Source organism: Pan paniscus, chromosome 3, assembly GCF_029289425.2.
Source record: "Pan paniscus chromosome 3, NHGRI_mPanPan1-v2.0_pri, whole genome shotgun sequence".
NCBI classification, from domain to species: domain Eukaryota; kingdom Metazoa; phylum Chordata; class Mammalia; order Primates; family Hominidae; genus Pan; species Pan paniscus.
The window spans coordinates 80,315,263-80,333,229 of NC_073252.2; the positions used below are offsets into that span (position 1 = coordinate 80,315,263).

Genomic DNA, 17,967 nt, shown 5'->3' on the forward strand with positions numbered 1-17,967 from the left:
TTCACTCCCTTAGAGGTGATCACTCCCTTCTTTGTGACCTTACTATACTTTGGATTAACTACTATGACTACATCTTTAATACAGGTTTATAATTATTCATTTATATGTCTCTCTTCTCTATCTAGAACAAAACTGAAGGCTGAGGCCACGTCTTATTCACTTTATATCCCCATGTCCAGTATTGTGCCATGCCTTCCATTAATTCATTAATAAATTCATTATCCCATAAATATTTATTGCTAATCTATGGTGCCAGGCACCCCTGAAGGTAAGAGGAGTGCATAGAACAGACAGGATCCTGGCTTACAGGGAACTCACATTCTACCTGGGGGAGACAGTAGATCCAAAACTATCCCAACAGCAAATAAATAAGATGCCTTTATATTGAGACAGAGAGAGACAAGGGAGAGATGGAATGTACTTGGAACTGGGTGACAGAGAAAGCTTCACTGAGAAGGTATTTGAGCTGAGGCTCAATGACAGAAAGGAGACAGCTACACAAAGATCTAAGAGAAGAGCAAGTTCATATAGAATAAACAGTATGCTTGTTGAATGAAAAACTCCAGAAGATTAAAGACGCATAAACATACTGGCTTACAAAGTAGAGGTTTCTATTTCTAAAATAGGTAATATGAACCCAGGACTCATGGGCCTCAGTGACATTCTAATGCCCAAAGGCTGGTACATCTTCATCAGCACCCTGCCTAGCATCCTCACTTGCTGGCTTGTAACTCGCCTCCTTTGAAGGGTGCCATCTTACAACCTTCCACTTGTAGACATCACAACTCTCAGAATGCCCTCAAGCTGGCGTTCTTAACCTGGGCTCCACAGATGGGCTTTTAGAATTTTATATGATATATTTGCAGATGCTCATTTTTCAGATCAAATATTACGTAGTTTTCTCAAAATAATCTTTAGTCTTCAAAAAGATAAAATCAACTTGCTTAGACCAAGATTGAGAAATAATCTTATACATTGAGGAAGACCATGACCTAGTTATTCTATATATTAGGGGTATGGTTTTGCAAAACACAAACAAAACAAGGACAACAGTAACAGCAGCACAGGAGCATCCACATAATCAGCAATGACATTGGAGTATAAGGCAAATGAAAAGAAAATGGCCCAGATGAAAAGACAGCCTGGTAAGTAGCTTCCTTCAACAATCTTTAAAAATACTTTATTGAGAATGGACGTGCCAGCCTTTGTGCTAGATGTTGACTCAAGATGGATAAATCCTTCTCTCAGGGAGTTAATGGTGGATTGCCAGAGGCAGAAATAAGACCAATGCCATGTGGATGAAGGGACGGAGGGACGGAGGGATGGTGTAAACAGAGCTCGGATGCTGAAAGAAGAGAATCTGAGAGGTCTTCAGAAAAAGGTGATATTTTTAATTTAGTTCTTAAAGAAATAAATATTTCACCAGATTTGATGGATAGAGGTAGTATATGAAGAGAGAATATATTTTAGACAAGGTAAATTTATCTATAAAGGGACAAAGACTTTAAACTAAGAAATAACCAATCATTTGTTCCACGAATAGGGTGAGGTTTGATCAAGAAACCAATAAGGTGTGGCACAGATCCACCTTATTACCAAACTGTGCTGCTTCTGTCTAAACAAGAGCCAACATGTTCTTACTTTCAGGTGGATGGAAAATGAAAAGTTCAATACAAGGATAGATAAAAAGATAAAATAGAAGAAAATATATCGATAGAAAAATAGAAGAAAAATATATTTCCGATATGGGCTTATAATGAGTATACAGAATGAACTGTGTACATTCTTCTTCCATTTCAAAAGTTGGAGAAATATTAAGTCTTGGAATCACTTGACATATGGCTAAGATATAATATAATAGTTTTTATATTAGTGCCACAGAAATGAGCTGGACTAAAATGATCACTCCAGTTGCTGTAATTATGCATTTGTTGACAATTTGAGAAGAGCCAGGATCCTGGGAAGCTCGAGGCCTTCCCAGGACAAATGAGACCCCAGGGGTCTACTCATATCATGTCTCTACTGTGAAAACCATATGAGAAATTCAATGTAGAAACACAAAGCTTCCCCAAAGCTGGTTTATTCTTGTTATGTCACCTATTTTGTAGGTATTATCAGTCTGATGGCTGGGAAATCCTCATTTTGGTAAAACACAAGACTTAATAAAATGTAAAAGGCAAAGAAGGAAATTGAACTTTTATACAGGTAATTTTAAATACAGCAAAAATTTCTAATTTTTTTCACACAGCAGCTTTCCCTCTTTTCCCCATCATCTACATGGTCCTCTAGTTTTTCTGGAGTAAAATGGATTTGTTAATGGATGTGACTAGACAGTTCCTGACACTTCCCACTGGAACTCATGAACACATTCTGTTGAGCTCTGAAATTGATATATTAGAAAATGACCTTCTGGAGCCAGGAATAGGGAAAAACCACAAGTTTGGTGGGATTTGGGAGATTACAGAGCAATAAAAAGGCCTTCAATGTACCACATGGCCTATGAATGTCCCTATAAATTACACTTGCTTATCTGACTACGAGATAACTCTGGTAAGCTTTGCTGGTTCTAAGAGTGAGCCATGATTCTTAAACCAAGGCAGCCTTCTTCAGGCTCACACATAATCAGCCCTGGCCAGAAATATTCTACTTTTTTTTTTCAGAAATGGTATACTACCTCTCAACATTGAGTTATTTTTTAAAAGTAGACTAGTGTGATATTGTTTGTTTATACTTCTAATTATGTATGGTGATCTTGCTGAGCTGCAATCATGTAGTCTCTTCTAAGGTAGAAAAGACAACAGAGTTTGACTCTATCATAATTACAAGGCTGTTCTCTCATCATACATTGTGGATGTGCAAGACTCTAGTCATGCATTCATACTTACAATGGGGCTACTGAAAGCAGCCTGTCTGGAATGAGGCACTTCACTGGCTCCTTCTCCACTTCCTAGAGTAAAAGAGCTCCCAGCAAGATGATTTGAGGGCTTATTTCCCAAAGGCCCATTATGAACTGTCCTGCAGCTGGGGGCTCTCGGTTTTGCCATATTGCTGAGGGAACCACTGACTGTGTCTATAAAATCTTCATCTTCAGAGACAGCTTCCTGATAGGACTCCAACCTCCTGGCTGTGGGATAAAAAGCACACTGAGTCAATGTCTGAGAAGAGCCACTTGTAAGTTGAATATATCAGGCAGTTACTTAAGCAGCTATTTCACACCATCTCCTCCCCTTTCAAACCTGGCTGCCAAGGCCTACCTCCCATAGCCTTGGTCAATGAACTTACCTTATACCTCACTGAGAAGCAATCAGATCAAAATTCCCTTCTTTTTCCATCATCAAATCTACCTACTTATCTGCATTGGTACTCATACTCTCGGCCTTTCCTCCTCCTACAAAGCATCTCTCTTTGTTTCAGACACCAAATTCTCCACTTGTCATCTGAATCTCACCTCCCTGAACTCAATGACTTCACCCTTACAATTCTTCCCTCTTTCACTGACACCAATCTCTCTTTAAGTAATTTCATGGCTTTCTGTCCCCATCTCTCCACTGACATTGCTGTTGTCAAGGTCACCAATGAGCTCCATGTTGTCAAATCCAATGATCACGTCCATCCTTATCTTATGTGAACCCTTAGTAATATCCAACAGACTTGACCATTTTTTCCTTCTTGAAATGTCTCTTTTGGTTTCTCTAACATCACACTTAACTGTTTTTCCTCCTACTTCAATGACTGTTTCTTCTTAGTTTCTTCTGCTGTCTCTTCTTTTTAGTCCTCAAATACTGGAGAGCTGCAGAAGCACCTTCCTTCTCTACCTGCATCTTCCTTGGTGATCTCAACTGGTCCCATCTTTGAAATGACCTCACTGGGAAGTGAAGACTTCCCAGATCTGACCACACAATTTATAATAGATCCTATGCCAAGACCTACCACCATCTACACATATATATCTTATTTATTTTATTTTTTGAATCATCCAGTAGAATACAATCTCCAAAAGGTCAGAGAATTCTGTCTGTTTTGCCAATACGATAATCTCAGCCTTCAAAGCAGCAGTTGATAGGTACTATCTTTGTAAATGAAACTTAACGACTTACACAGTTACTTAAGCCAGAAATCTAGAATCCTCCTAATTTCCTATCTTCTTTCTTATTTTCAAAGTATAACTAACATCTGTCCTCCATACATCCAAAAAATATCTCAAATAACTCTACTTCTCTCCATATCCATTACCTTAGTCCAAGCCACCATCATCTCTCAACTGGACCAGTGCAATAGTCTCATAACTGGTCTCCTTGCCCCTCTGCAATCCATTTTTCAAATAGTAGCTAGAGTGATCTTCCTAAAAGATAAAGCAGATCAGATCACTTCCTGCATAAAACACTCCAGTAGCTTTACAATTCACTTAGAATAAAATCTGGACTCCCTATCCTGGCTTAAATAACTCAAGATGATCAGAGCCCTGCTGACCTATCTAACTTCACTTCTCTTTCTACATGCCCACTAAAATCCAGACTCACTGGCCTTCTTTCTTTACTTTGAAAAGTAACAAGCTCACCCTTGCCTGAGGGCTTCTTTACTAGATGTTCCTTCTGACTGGAAGCCTTTCCTATGGAATTTCAAGATTATGTCATTCAGATCTAAGCCCCATGTCCCACTTAGAGAGGCCTTGCCTGACCCTCCAGTTCAAAGTGGCCATCCAATCATTTTATATTATACCACCTTATTTTAATTTTCTACCAAGTACTTATCGCTAATTTTTTTCTTGATTTAAAAAAGTAATATATTTGTGAATATTTTCTCTAATAGAAACTCTATGAGAGCAGGGGCCTTATGTGAATTGTTCAGCATTGTATCCAGTGTCTGGAATATAGACCATCGATAAATATGTGCTTGTTGGATTGCCAGTCTTCTCTATTTAGCTACAGGATAAAGTATGGCTTTGGGTAAGTTATTCTATGAAGTGAAGAATGTTTGCACATTCTATTTTTTTATAATAGTTTTTGTCTGTATTGTTTGAGGACAAGGAGAGGCTAAGGGTCTATGTGGTGATCCTAGGTTCCAGTACCAACTCTTTCAAAGACTAAGTGGCTTTCAGCAAAATCACTTGCTGTTTCTGGGCCTTTGTTTTCAGAATGAAACATTTCAGAATGAACGATTTGGATTCGGTGACTTTAAGATCTTTCCCAGCTCTGCAAGTCTCATCATATAATCTGCCTAAACAACACGGAATGTTTCCCAGTATGACCTTCCAGCTTCAAAAACTGGTTTACATATTGTGTCCCGGAGATTCTGATCTCCTCCATTTTCATCTATGCCTTTGCTTGAAATATTCATTTGCGTCCTTTCTATTTACATAAATACTGAATATCTTTAGAAGTTTAGTTCAAATGCCAGCTCCTCCACAAAGACCTCTGTAGCTATACTGACTCTTACTCATACCACTCATTGGGAATTTATAGATTACATGTGCAGAATGTACCAGGCATTTGCTTATGTACCAGGCACTTGCCTCATTTAATCATTATATCTCAGCAGATGCTATTAATACCAGCATTTTACAAATAAATAAACTTAAGTAATTTGCCCCATCTCACAAAAATGGTACAAATTAGTCTTAAAATCAGTTCTATTAAACTCCACAGCCCCATGCTTTACTGTTTCTGAATCTACCTATATATGTTAACAGGGCCAATTTTTAACACATGGCCAATATCCCCTGCTTAATTTCAATGAGTCCATGTTTTTTCATTTAAATAAAAATTTATTAAATGAATAATAAATGAATGAATCAATAGACATGTCAATGAAATATCCCTAGTATTAAGGGAAAGTTGTGGGGTAGGAAGTTAATATTTTTTGAGATCCTCCTTTTTTCATGCATATATATATGTGTGTGTGTGTGTATAATATATATGTATACCTATTTCCTTTTTATCTTCAAAATAATGCCATCAGGTAGAAACTATCACTGCCTACTCTGCAGCTGAGGAGATTAAGACCCAGAGAGATTAAGCAGTTCAACCATGATTAAACAGCTAGTTGTGGGTGGAGCTGGAAATTCGATTTAGGTCTTCTGCCTCCAAAGCCAGCACACTACCCACTATATTATAGCTCCTCAGCAGTGATTTGTATATAATAAGTTGGCTCAGTGGTTCTCCACATGGGGTGAATTTGTCCCCTGGGGGTTTGGCAATGGCTGTAGACACTTTTGCTTGTTATAACTGGGTGAAGTGTGCTGCTGGCATTCAGTGGGTGGAGGCCAAGGATACTTCTAAACATCTTACAATGCTCAGGACAGCCCCCAACAACAAAGATTAATCTAGCCCAAATAGTGCTGAGACTGATAAATCCTTGAGTAGCTCAAGGAATTTATTGATGATGTAACACCATTTAAAAAATATTTTAAAAATACAGAAGTTTCCCCTTTTTCACAGGGGATATGTTCCAAGACCCCCAGTGGATGTCTGAAACCATGGATAGTATTGAACCCTAAATATACTATGTTTATTCATATACATACATACCTATGATAAATGTTAACTTATAAATTAGGCATAGTAAAAGATTAACAACAATAACTAATAATAAAATAGAATAATTATAACAATATACTGTAGTAAAACTTATGTGAATGTGATCTCTCTTTTTCTCTCTCAAAATATCTTAATTTACTATACCAAAGGTAATTGAAACTGTGGAAAGTAAAACCACAGATAAGGGGGTAATACTGTACTTCAAAACACATATAAACGTGGAGGCTATATTTAATGATCGTGCAACTTCTAGCCATCATTAGGGAAATCAGTCGTCATGCAACTATATAATTAGTATAGTTCCAGGTAGCTCAGCTATTACTGTAGGGAAAACTTGTTCAGTCAGTACAATTGCAAAAGTGGAATCAAGAAGATATGAAGTGACTCAACCTTTAATCATTTTGTGGAAGCTATGAAAAGGAAATAGGCCAGGCCCGGTGGCTCAGGCCTGCAATCCCAGCACTTTGGGAGGCTGAGGTGGGTGGATCACCTGAGGTCAGGAGTTTGAGACCAGCCTGGCCAACATGGCGAAACCCCATCTCTACTAAAAATACAAAAAATTAGCTGGGTGTGGTGGCGGGCGCCTGTAATCCCAGCTACTAGGGAGGCTGAGGCAGGAGAGCTGCTTAAACCCAAGGGGCAGGGGTTGCAGTGAGCCAAGATCGCACCACTTCACTGCAACCTGGCGAGACTAGACTCCTTCTCAAAAAAGGAAATAGACCAGTAAAGTTACAATGTGATTCAGAAAACAAAGCTACTGGAGCTATAATTCCAGGCTCAGTGAGAATTTTATAAAAATTAGGTGTGAAGCCAGGTGTGGTGGCTCACACCTGTAGTCCCAGCACTTTGGGAGGCCAAGGCTGGCAGATAGCTTGAGCCCAGGAATTCGAGACCAGCCTGGGAAACATGGCGAAATCCTGCCTCTACAAAAAATACAAAAATTAGCCATGTGTGGTGGCATGTGCCCATAGTCCCAACTACTTGTGAGGCTAAGGTGGTAGGATCACGTGAGCCCAGAGGGTTGAGGCTGCAGTGAGCTGAGATCATGCCACTGCACTCCAGCCTGGGTAACAGAGTGAGACCCTGTGTTAAAAAAATATATTGTATGAGAAACAAAGGTTTATTATAATATTGATAAAACTTATCCAAATCGTTATGACTTTTAATATTTCTTAGTATTTCTTTAATATTTCTTAATACTTACCTTAAAGTAGACTCCAAAATAGTTACATGAATGCCTCAAAGCAGGGCAGGAATTCTTACTTTTTGCTTCATAAGAAAAAACTTACAAAGTCTATTCTTTCCTTTGTCTGAAGGTAGGTATTGAGATAGGTACCAAATTGTCTACTTTATTTCTCTTCATTATTTAATCCCCGATCTGTCTTTTCTTCCCATTCCCCTCTTCAAATACCCAGTAATCTTCCTATAGCCTGTTACTTGCATCAGTTTGATATATGGAAGAAGTGGGCATGAGTCTACAGAACAAAAAGTTTATCATACTTTCAATGTGCTCTCCAAAGGGCCCGAAACAAAGGTGAACAGCATTCAGATGAGCTTCCTTCAATTGTATCATCAATCCTCCATCAACCCTTTCACTATGAACTAAATCTGCAAACATTTCCAGCATTCTAACTTTTGCCTGCTTGTAAATAACACACTCAGCTAAACCTCCTCCAACTGTATCACCCATATATCCTTGATATATAAACCTTTGTTCTAAACAAATTCCCCATACATTTCCAGCATCGTAAGAACATCCAGTATCTTGGCTTCAACATCTCAAGCCTTAATCAGTGCAAAATCCACCTCCAATACTGACTGCCTGAAAATCAAAACAAGATGGAACAAGAACACTGACTTTATATCTTATGACAATGAACATGATAATTTAGGTTTACATATCTGCCTCCCACATCGGACCATGAGCTCCTTAAGAGATAGGCCTATTTCTTATTTTAACAATATTTACAACAACAACAACAGTAACAACAGCTATATTTATAGAGAACTCATTTTGTGCCATTTGCTGTTCTAAATTCTTTATGTGAATTATCTTCTCTCATTCTCTTAACCATCCAATGAGATAGATAGTGTCATTGATCCTTTTTATTGAGGCACAGAGAAATTAGATAGTTGTTAAGGGCCACACAGCTTGTAGGTAGTGGAAATGGGATGCAGACTCAGGAGGCCTGATGCCAAAATCCTTGTTCTTGAAAAGTGTTCAATGCTACAGCCTCCATGTAAATCAGATTAACAAATTGTGCATCATAAAGGTATACTCTGGACAAGCCCAAATTGATGGACATTCTACAAAATCCCAGAATAATGCCACTCAAAACTGCTAAGTTTATCAAAAGGAAAGAAAATCTGAGAAACTGTCACCTAGAGAAACCAAAATGATGACTGTTATGCAGCATCCTAGCTAGGATCCTGGGACAGAGAAAGAACATTAGGTGAAAATGAAGGAAGTCCAAATAAAATATGGGTTTCAATTAATAATAATGTATCAGCATTTGTTCATTACTTATCTCAAATATATCATATGACTAATGCAAGATGATAACAGCAGGGGAAACGGCATGAGGGCATGCTGGAACCCTCCAGGATATTTTTGTAACTTTTCTGTAAATCTAAAATTATCCTAAATTTAAAAGTTATTCTTAAGAAAGTCATTCTCTTTAAAGTCTTTTAAAGGAGTAGCTTGTTAAAATTTTAATATGCATATTAATCACCTGGGGATATTATTAAAATGCATTTAATTGAAGCTCTGAAGAGGGGTCTGAGTTTCTGCAATTTAAAAGCATGCCCGGGTGTTGCTGATGCTGCCAGTACATGGAACACATTTCGAAGCTAGAAGGTTTTAAAATATACAATGGTGTTGTCAGGTGTGTTTAGTGCAAGTCCATGTGTGAGAGGTTGTTTCCAAGCAGCAATATTCTTCACCAAATTATCTCCTAGGCAACACTTTTGCAGAAAACCCTAAAGGACTAGCCATTAAAACACAGATACACTGTTAAAATAGTTTTCACTTCAGTGAAAATATGCCTCAGAATTAATTTCTAGAGAGAACTGGTCTCCACTAGTTTGTGTGTGTGTGTATACACATGTGTTTAATTTTAAACCACTGCATAAAAAAGACCAGAAGCTCTAGGTGTGTCTATGGTAGAGAAGTGGTCAAAGGCAAAGTTAGTACCTCTAGAACTTTGGTTCCCAAACAGGTAGCTTATCAATTACAGTTCAGTCAGGATAGCATTTGATTCCCAGTCACTTGGTATCTTTTCTGTGTGAGGAGGCATAAACGAAAAATACTCACTTGGGCAGGGATATGTATGTTCAGTGACTAGAGTGGAGGAGGGCTAGTATTAGCTCTTTGGAATGTTATGAACACAAAATTTTGTGTTATAAATACAAAAAAATAAAGCAGTGCTTCTCACTGTATATTTTATGAAACATTGTTGCTGCAGGACAGTTCCTAAAAATGGGGATCTGTGGTCAAATAATTCAGGAAAACACTAACCTCACAAATGCACTATAGAGGTTTAGCGTAGCATTATTAATGTGGTTCCATTTTATGGAATAATGAATGATGAAGTCTTAAGAAAAATGGTTATAAAAGTAAAATCACACTGCGATGCCATTTCTGTTTTAAAGACAAAAACATAAATGTGTGTGCGTGCAAATGCATATCTTAAAAACAAAAACATATACGTATGTGTTAAAAAAAAGACCCCAAAAGTGCATTAAAATGCTAACAGTGATCTATTCTGTTTGATGGGGGTTAGTGATGGCTTTTAAATTTTACTATAAAACATAATGCAGTGTCATCATATTCAATATGATTAGCTATATTTTACATTTGCATGGTGATTACATAATAAACACTTAACATTTTACCCCTTACACTCACTCACAGGTTACCAAAGTTGACTTAAAAATACATGTACCTAGAAGAAAATATAGTATATTTTTTAACAATACCAGGTATGATGGGTTGTCTGAGCTCAACACTACCATCAGAAATCATAATATTCATAATAATTGACAAATTTATATAACAAAGATATAAACCTTTTGATAAGAAAAGACACTGGAAGTACAGTTTAGAGACTGTGGTAGGCAGAATTCTAAGATGGCCCTGAAGAGTCCTGTCCCCCGTGGTAGATGCACCTTGTGACTATGCTATGATTAAATTATGCTATGTGGCAAAAGTGGAAGGATTTTGCAGATGTAATTAATCAGCTGACTTTGAGTAATTTGAAAGAAGACTGTCCTCGGTGGACATGATCTCATTAGGTTAGTCCTTTAAAAAGGATTCAGGACTTCCCTGATGTCAGAAAGATTCAAAATGAGAAATTCTGTTGCTGGCCTTGAAGAAGCAAACTGCTCTGCTGTGGTGAGGCTGTTTGGCAGGAAACAGCAAGCAACCTCTTGGAGCTGCGAATAGTCGGGGATGACAGCAGCAAGAATGCAAGGACCTCAGTCCTAAAACTTCAGTACACTGAATTCTGCGAAATACCAGTAAGCTAAGCATAGGATGAGTCATCAATAAGATCACAGTCTCAGCAGACACCTCTATTTCAACCTGGTGGGAGACCCTGAGCAGAGGAGGCACTTATCCTATACCCAGAGTCCTGACTTAGAGATACTGTGAGACAGCATATTTGTGTTGGTTTAAGCCATTATGGTTTGTGGTGATTTGTTATGCAGTGATAGAAAACTAATAAGTGATAAATAATGAAACAGAAAAATATTTGTCACATATAGAAGAAAAGGATAATATAACATCAGGGTTGATATCCTAAGTATTTAAGAACTTGTTTTAAATGAGTGCACAAATGAACATCAGCGCTGGCCACAAACAATCTAGACTAAGCATACAAGCTGAACATTAACCCTGACCTTACATAAAAGCTCTCCCACAGACTAACAAGAACAAAGAAACCCCATTTAAAAAACAGGGAAATAATTCAATTAATTTACCAAGGAAATTCAGATGACTGAAAAACATATAAAAAGGTAAAAATCTCATTACTAAGCAGAGACAAATTAAGACAATGAAGTGCTAACTTGTCTGTAAAAATCACACAGATTAAAAAGTGTAACTTCATTACATTATGGCTGGGTGTGAAAAAGAAGCATTATTTTTCTGGGTTGTAGGAATGTAAATTAGCATGATATTTTAGAGGAAAATGTATCTTATAAAAACAATTGAATAAATATATATGTACCAAGATGCATAATGAATGCTGAATTTTATTTATCATAATTTTAATCTTGTTTATCTATCTTCTTGTCATAAATCTAAATTACATGCAATCAGGGACTCATGCCACATATTGGGAGCTCACAAAATGTTTGGTGAATGAATAAGTGACGTTAACTACAAGTGCTTTTATATTAACAAACTAAGTGGCCACCATTAAGCATAGCAAACTAAGTTTGACCACATATAGTAGAAAACTATATTCTTAATTTTAAGTTATGAACTGACTTAGGAAAAATTTCATAAGACATTGTTGAATAAAATAAACAATTTACAAAAATAGTACTATTACATGTTCTAACTCATAAAAGGGAAAATGTGTAAATATATGTTCACATATAGAGAAATATGCATAAAGAAATAGCTGGTTACATATTCACCAAATTGTTAATGGTGGTTAACCTTGGGAGAGTAGGGCTTTTAATTTGTTTTGTTCACTTCAATGAATTATCTTCAAAGGAGCACATATTTCTTTTATAAACTGCAAAGTTAATAAAGTTCAACTCTTTAAAGAATTTTGTAAACTTGGAATTTACAAATTTATTTCTTTAGAGTCAGAAGTTCAGCTCATTTTGCTTAAACTAGTTATTCTTAATCAAGCACCAATGGATACCTAGGGGCCAAACAATGAGGCTAGAAGGAGCCTGTAATGCCTTTGGAATTATTTCCAAAATATTTTTCAAAGAAATGGCCCATAGTTTCATTAGCTTTTCAAAAGTATTTATAGTACAGTATCATTGTCATCCCTCCAATTCCCACCCTTTACTTCCACTAGTAATTTACTTCACTTTTAAAGAAACCATGGCAGTAGACTCCTTGACTTTAACCTACTAGCTTTTGAAGGAACAACAATGAAGTTTAAAGGCCATCTGGAAGCATTAAGTACTCAATGATTAAATAAACCACTTCTATGTCAGAATTGTCAGACATGCAACACTTAAGTGGTTTCAAAAAAAGACCAATGCTAAGGTTGGTTTTCACGGAAATCCAACACTCACCATTTTCTTCATGGCAGTAATCAAATCCTGCCACACTACATCTTCGAAAAACCATCTTATTCTCAGTGAGGGTTCCTGTCTTATCGGAAAAGAGGTACTGAATCTGTCCCAGATCCTCGGCGATGTTCAGGGCTCGGCACTGAACAATAGAATCCGTTTTCTCATTGTAGAAATCCACATCACTTTGAATGAAATATATTTGTCCAAGCTTCACAATTTCGATGGAAACATAGAGAGAAATAGGAATCAAGACCTAAGAAGATCCAAACAAGTTTTAAAATGTTAACGTAGGTTAAAAAAGGATGTGAAACTGAACATAGCTGGATAAGCAGCAAAGATGTTAAAATTCTACCATAAGCTTAATAAAAAATTACCTGTAACAAAATGATCATGGTCCAAAACATATAAAATCCTGCCAACAGTGGTGATATGATATGTCCATCAGGCTCGGGAACATTGAAAAAATGCATCTTTTCATACCTGCTCAGCCAGATTCCATGACCTTTCAAAAAATACACAGACATCAAAAGGATGCTAAATATATGGCATGCAAACAAAAAATTTTATTCCTAAAGGAGAAGGAATGAGAGTATTCATTTTGGTTGGACATCAACTGTTTGTTTTTGGAAACAAAATTCAAATTCCAAAGGCTATACATTCTCTCTCTCTCTCTCTCTTTCTTTAAGTCACTCTCCAGGTTTCTTCAGTACTATGGCAAAATGTAAATGGATAGAGTCAATATTAATATTTTTCAGGCTAAAGGATGAAAGAGACAAGGATATGAGGTAAAACACTACTGACAAAATCCACCTTACCAAAGTCAAATATTCACAGATATAATTTTGAAATAAAATACTTTAATATCTTGCTGAAAAGATGTCAGCAAATAATCAAATTTTACCTACCTACTGCGCCAGTTAAGCACATTATGACCAGAAGCATGACACACCAGAGGACATCTGTGTTTGCTCTTCTTTCTAATTTGCTGCGCTTATACCGTGGCCCACTGTTGTTCAGCATTGCTTTGGTTTCATGGCCTATGAAGGATGTGCAGTATGATAGAAAATGTACAAATTAAAGCCAAGAAGCGAATACCATATTTAAAAATCTCTCTCGCAGACAATTTAATAAAACACAGTTACATGATCTATTTTGTCAGTTTAATCTGCTTTTGTGATCCATTTAGAAAAACAGAGACCAATAATTAAGTTTATCAGGCAAAATTTCCTTTCTGCTTCAACAGATTGCATTTTTGAGTAAATGAAAAATGTTAACTTGTAGAAAAGCACAGAGTAGACAATGAAAATTAGAAACATAACCGACCTGCATAAACCACAATGCCCACAACAGCCTCTGTGTTTCTAATGGTGCATCCTCTAAGCAACAAATTTTCTTTACTGAGACCCACGCGTTCTTTGTTGGAATGTTCTCTATAAGAAAGACAGCATATAAATTCACTTTTAAACAGCAAAAGTGGGGATATAAAAATAAATCTCATGGCCCTTGAATGTTTTTGACTTGGAGTAAAAAGGCATTTCACAAGAAAGTTTTCAAATCTCTGGCCCATTTACTTTGGTTATTGCAGTTACTTGCTTTGTTTTTTGTTTCTTTTTTTTTTTTTTTTAGACTTTTAGGTTCAGGGGGTACACGTGCAGGTTTACTATGTAGGTAAATTGTGTGTTGCAGGGCTTTGGTGTACAGATTTCTTTACCCAGGTGATAAGCATCATGCTTAAGAGGTGGTTTTTTGAACCTCATGCTCCTCTTACCATCCAGCTTCAATTAGGCCCTGGTGTCTATTATTCTTATCTTTGTGTCTATATGTACTAAATGTTTAGCTCCCACTTGTAAGTGAGAACATGTCATATTTGGTTTTCTTTTCCAGCATTAGTTCATTTAGGATAATGGCCTTCAGCTCCATCCACATTGCTACAAAGGACATGATCTCATTCCTTTTTATGGCTGCATAGTATTCCATGGTGTGTATATAAGTCACATTTTCTTTATCCATTCTACCGCTGATGGGGATTTGGGTTGATTCTGTGTCTTTGCTATTGCGAATCAGTTACTACTTTGTCTAGGAAAAGACGCAACAAGTTTCCAACTATCATTATTTTCAATGGTAGTCATTGTTTGACAACTTCTATTACTATAAAAAAAATTCCAAGCAAGAATCCTGCTTTTCTAGTATAAACTGTATTTAGGATAACTTAGTAATTGATGAGGGAAGAAATCCTGATAGAATTTAAAAATTATCATTTTCGACTTGGAGGAAATCAAGAATCATTCTAGGCAATGATAAGCGATGGCTGCTAAAATCAATGGTTAAAAAGGCTGATGGGAACTTTATAATAATAGGATAAGGCTGATAACACTAATCTTACAATGGGACAAGGAGACATCGTGGGCCTCATGATTTATGGGAAAGAAAGTCATGGCCCTACAGGCGCTTAATCAAACCTCTATGAGGCATTTCAGTCTGGGGTCTGTGGCTTCAGAGGATCTGTGAAGCCTTTGAAATTGTATGCAATATTTTGTGTGTGTATGTATGTATCTGTGTATACATGTTTGCTATTTTCCAGGGAGAGACTCTGTTTCTTTCATCAGATTCTTTAAATGTCCCTTGATGGTTTACAGAGAATAAGATGGCCAGAGAAACATGTTAAACATCACCACAAGAATGCAGTTGGCCAGTTCTAAAACGTGGTAAATTCTGCAGGCAAAATGACCTGGTTTATTCAGAAAATGAACGATGTAGGGGAACAGAAGGGGGAAGGAGGGGAAGCCCAACCCAAGGAGGGGGCAGTCACCTCAATCTAGAATGTGATCAATTCTGTAAGCTCAATGACTCAATTTATTGGGAGAGGAAATGTAGAGACATACCAACCAGATGCAAAGTGTAGACCTTGTTTTGATCCTGGTTAGAATAAGACAACTATTAGAAAACATTTTTCAGACAATTGTAGATATTTGAAGAAAAGCTTGGTATTACATGATATTATGGAATGGTTAAGTTTTGTCAGGTGTGATAATGGTATTGTGGTTGTGACTCATTTAAGTCCTTATCTGCTATAAGTATATAGTAAAGTATTTACAGTGAAATTACACAGTGGAGGGGTAGGAAAGGAAGTGGAAGTGGAAACAAAGATGGAAAAACTGAAATAGCTCAGGCTGAGTGATGCCACATGGGAGTTCGTTATACTTTTCTTTCTACTTTTTTGTGTTTGAAAATTTCTGTAATAAATAATTTAAAAATTATTGAAGTAATTACTTGACTAAATTGCTACAGTGGCAAAAATACAAAGCAACAGTAATAGTTTTCACATATTTTGAAACTGTCCTTTTAATTTCAGTATGAAAATTAGGTTGTTTTCTAGCAATAAACTTCAATTTACAAGTCACTGCTTGTTCCTTACATATATAAAAGTTGTTAATATAACCTTGCTATATGAAATTACAATTAAAATAAAATAAAAATTATTCAAATAAGGTTTCATACTACAAAGAAAGAGAAAGACAGATTTATCATTTCACTCCCATACATTGTAAAGCACTTTCTTCTAACAGGTATATGTTTATATTCCTGCACATGCACAGGCCTGTGTACGAAGAGATGGTAAAAGCCAGATGCATCCTTGAGTTTAAGCTAATTCAGCTTTTTCGTTTTACAGATGAGGAAATGAAGTCTCAACATTCACATTTGCATATTAGCATTCCCAAGTAAGCACCAGCCAGTGCTCAGCAATGTGGCATTTTTTTTTTTCTTATCCCTAGAGTCCTTATAGGAAAGAATTTAACACATGAAATCATCAATTCCAAAGTTCCTCGGAAAGTATTAAGATTTTTTCCCCTGAAATACTTATTTTTCACCATTAAATCACTTTGAGGTACCACCATTAGACAAAGTTCAGCTTCTATATTAATTGCACTTACGCAAATTCCAAAAATGTCCTGTATTTTACATGTGTCTGATAATTGGAACTTACGGTATGGTACCTTCAGAGTTTTGTATGAGGCACTGGCTGTCACATACAGCTTCCATGAAACATCTATCTACTATGTGCCCAGCACTCCAACCCAGATGCTAGAAATAGAAAAACAAACATGCAGTCTGGACTCCCGTGGTCTAAGAGGAGGTAATACAGGTAGAAACATGTAAGAGTAGTAAAAATATGATAGTATGATACGAATCTGATATTCAGCATACAGTGTAGTCACAAATAGGGAGGATGTCAGTTCTACCTTAGAGCATGAAGATCAAAGAAGGTGTCATATAGACAGGCAGCTTAAGCATCTCAATTTGTGCTTAATTTTTGAAAACAGGCCACAAAGCAGGAAAAGAATAAGGAGCCAGTTTAGTGTATTAAAATAATTCCACAGAAAATCACTATATCTACCTAGGCTGATTCTCTTATTAAATGCTTCCCTGCCAATGGCTGAGGCCAGCTCTCAGGATGGACATGAACAGAATAGACAAAAGCCCCTCCAATCACTAGTGAAGGCAGAATCTGAGGATTCCAGAAGGGAGGCCACTTTGGCAGTCAGGTCATGATAATCAGAAAATAAAGCAGCAAATTTCAAAGCAAACGGATATCAGAGGAGCCATCACAAATGGGAATCAAAGGGCAGGGAAACATGTTGCCCAGAAACCTAGGGAAAAGTGACGATTTGGATAGGCAGAAAGCTAATAGGGCCTTGGAACTAGGTAAGTGCTCTGAACAAGACTCAGTGCCCAGCACAGCAAATGATGCTTGAATGTGTCTATTAAGAAGAACCATATCCAAAGGGTGAAAAGAGAGGCTGACAAAAGTAGGCCATGGCTCCACTCCCAGAAATTTTGAACTACTTGTCAAGATGATACAGGAGCAAACAGTTCTGAGGTAGCAAGAGCCGGAGTCTCAGACACTAGACAAACTATCAGAATTGGGACACAGGATCAGAATTTCTGTGGCAACAGTGTTCTCATACATTTTTTAAAAAATCTAACTACATGCACTGGGCCAGATTCTTTGCAGAGTGCTATATGCTCCAGACCACAGAGTGTAGACTAGAGTTCCTTCCTGTTCTCTCCACCGCATAAACCAAATACATCCTGCTAGGGGCAAGTCTGAGCTCGTCAGGGAGTCAGCGTGCCCAGCTGTGGGAAGAGGACAGCTAAATAGGCTGCACCC

General features: G+C 37.1%; 1 protein-coding gene across 3 annotated transcripts in view; it reads right to left on the minus strand.

The window, feature by feature from the left end:
- The window catches only part of ATP10D (ATPase phospholipid transporting 10D (putative)), a 114,059-nt gene that overhangs the window by 49,094 nt on the left and 46,998 nt on the right, over positions 1-17,967 (minus strand). Inside the window, exons 6-10 of one of the 3 annotated variants that reach the window (XM_055111571.2) lie at positions 14,121-14,227; positions 13,703-13,834; positions 13,172-13,299; positions 12,798-13,005; positions 2,886-3,124 (exon numbers count right to left, since the gene is read on the minus strand). In XM_055111571.2, coding sequence (XP_054967546.1) covers positions 2,886-3,124; positions 12,798-13,005; positions 13,172-13,299; positions 13,703-13,834; positions 14,121-14,227 — 814 coding nt within the window. Of the gene's footprint in view, positions 1-2,885; positions 3,125-12,797; positions 13,051-13,171; positions 13,300-13,702; positions 13,835-14,120; positions 14,228-17,967 lie in introns of all 3 variants that reach the window. The other 2 variants (XM_003816019.5, XM_055111572.2) reach the window with 2 other exon arrangements.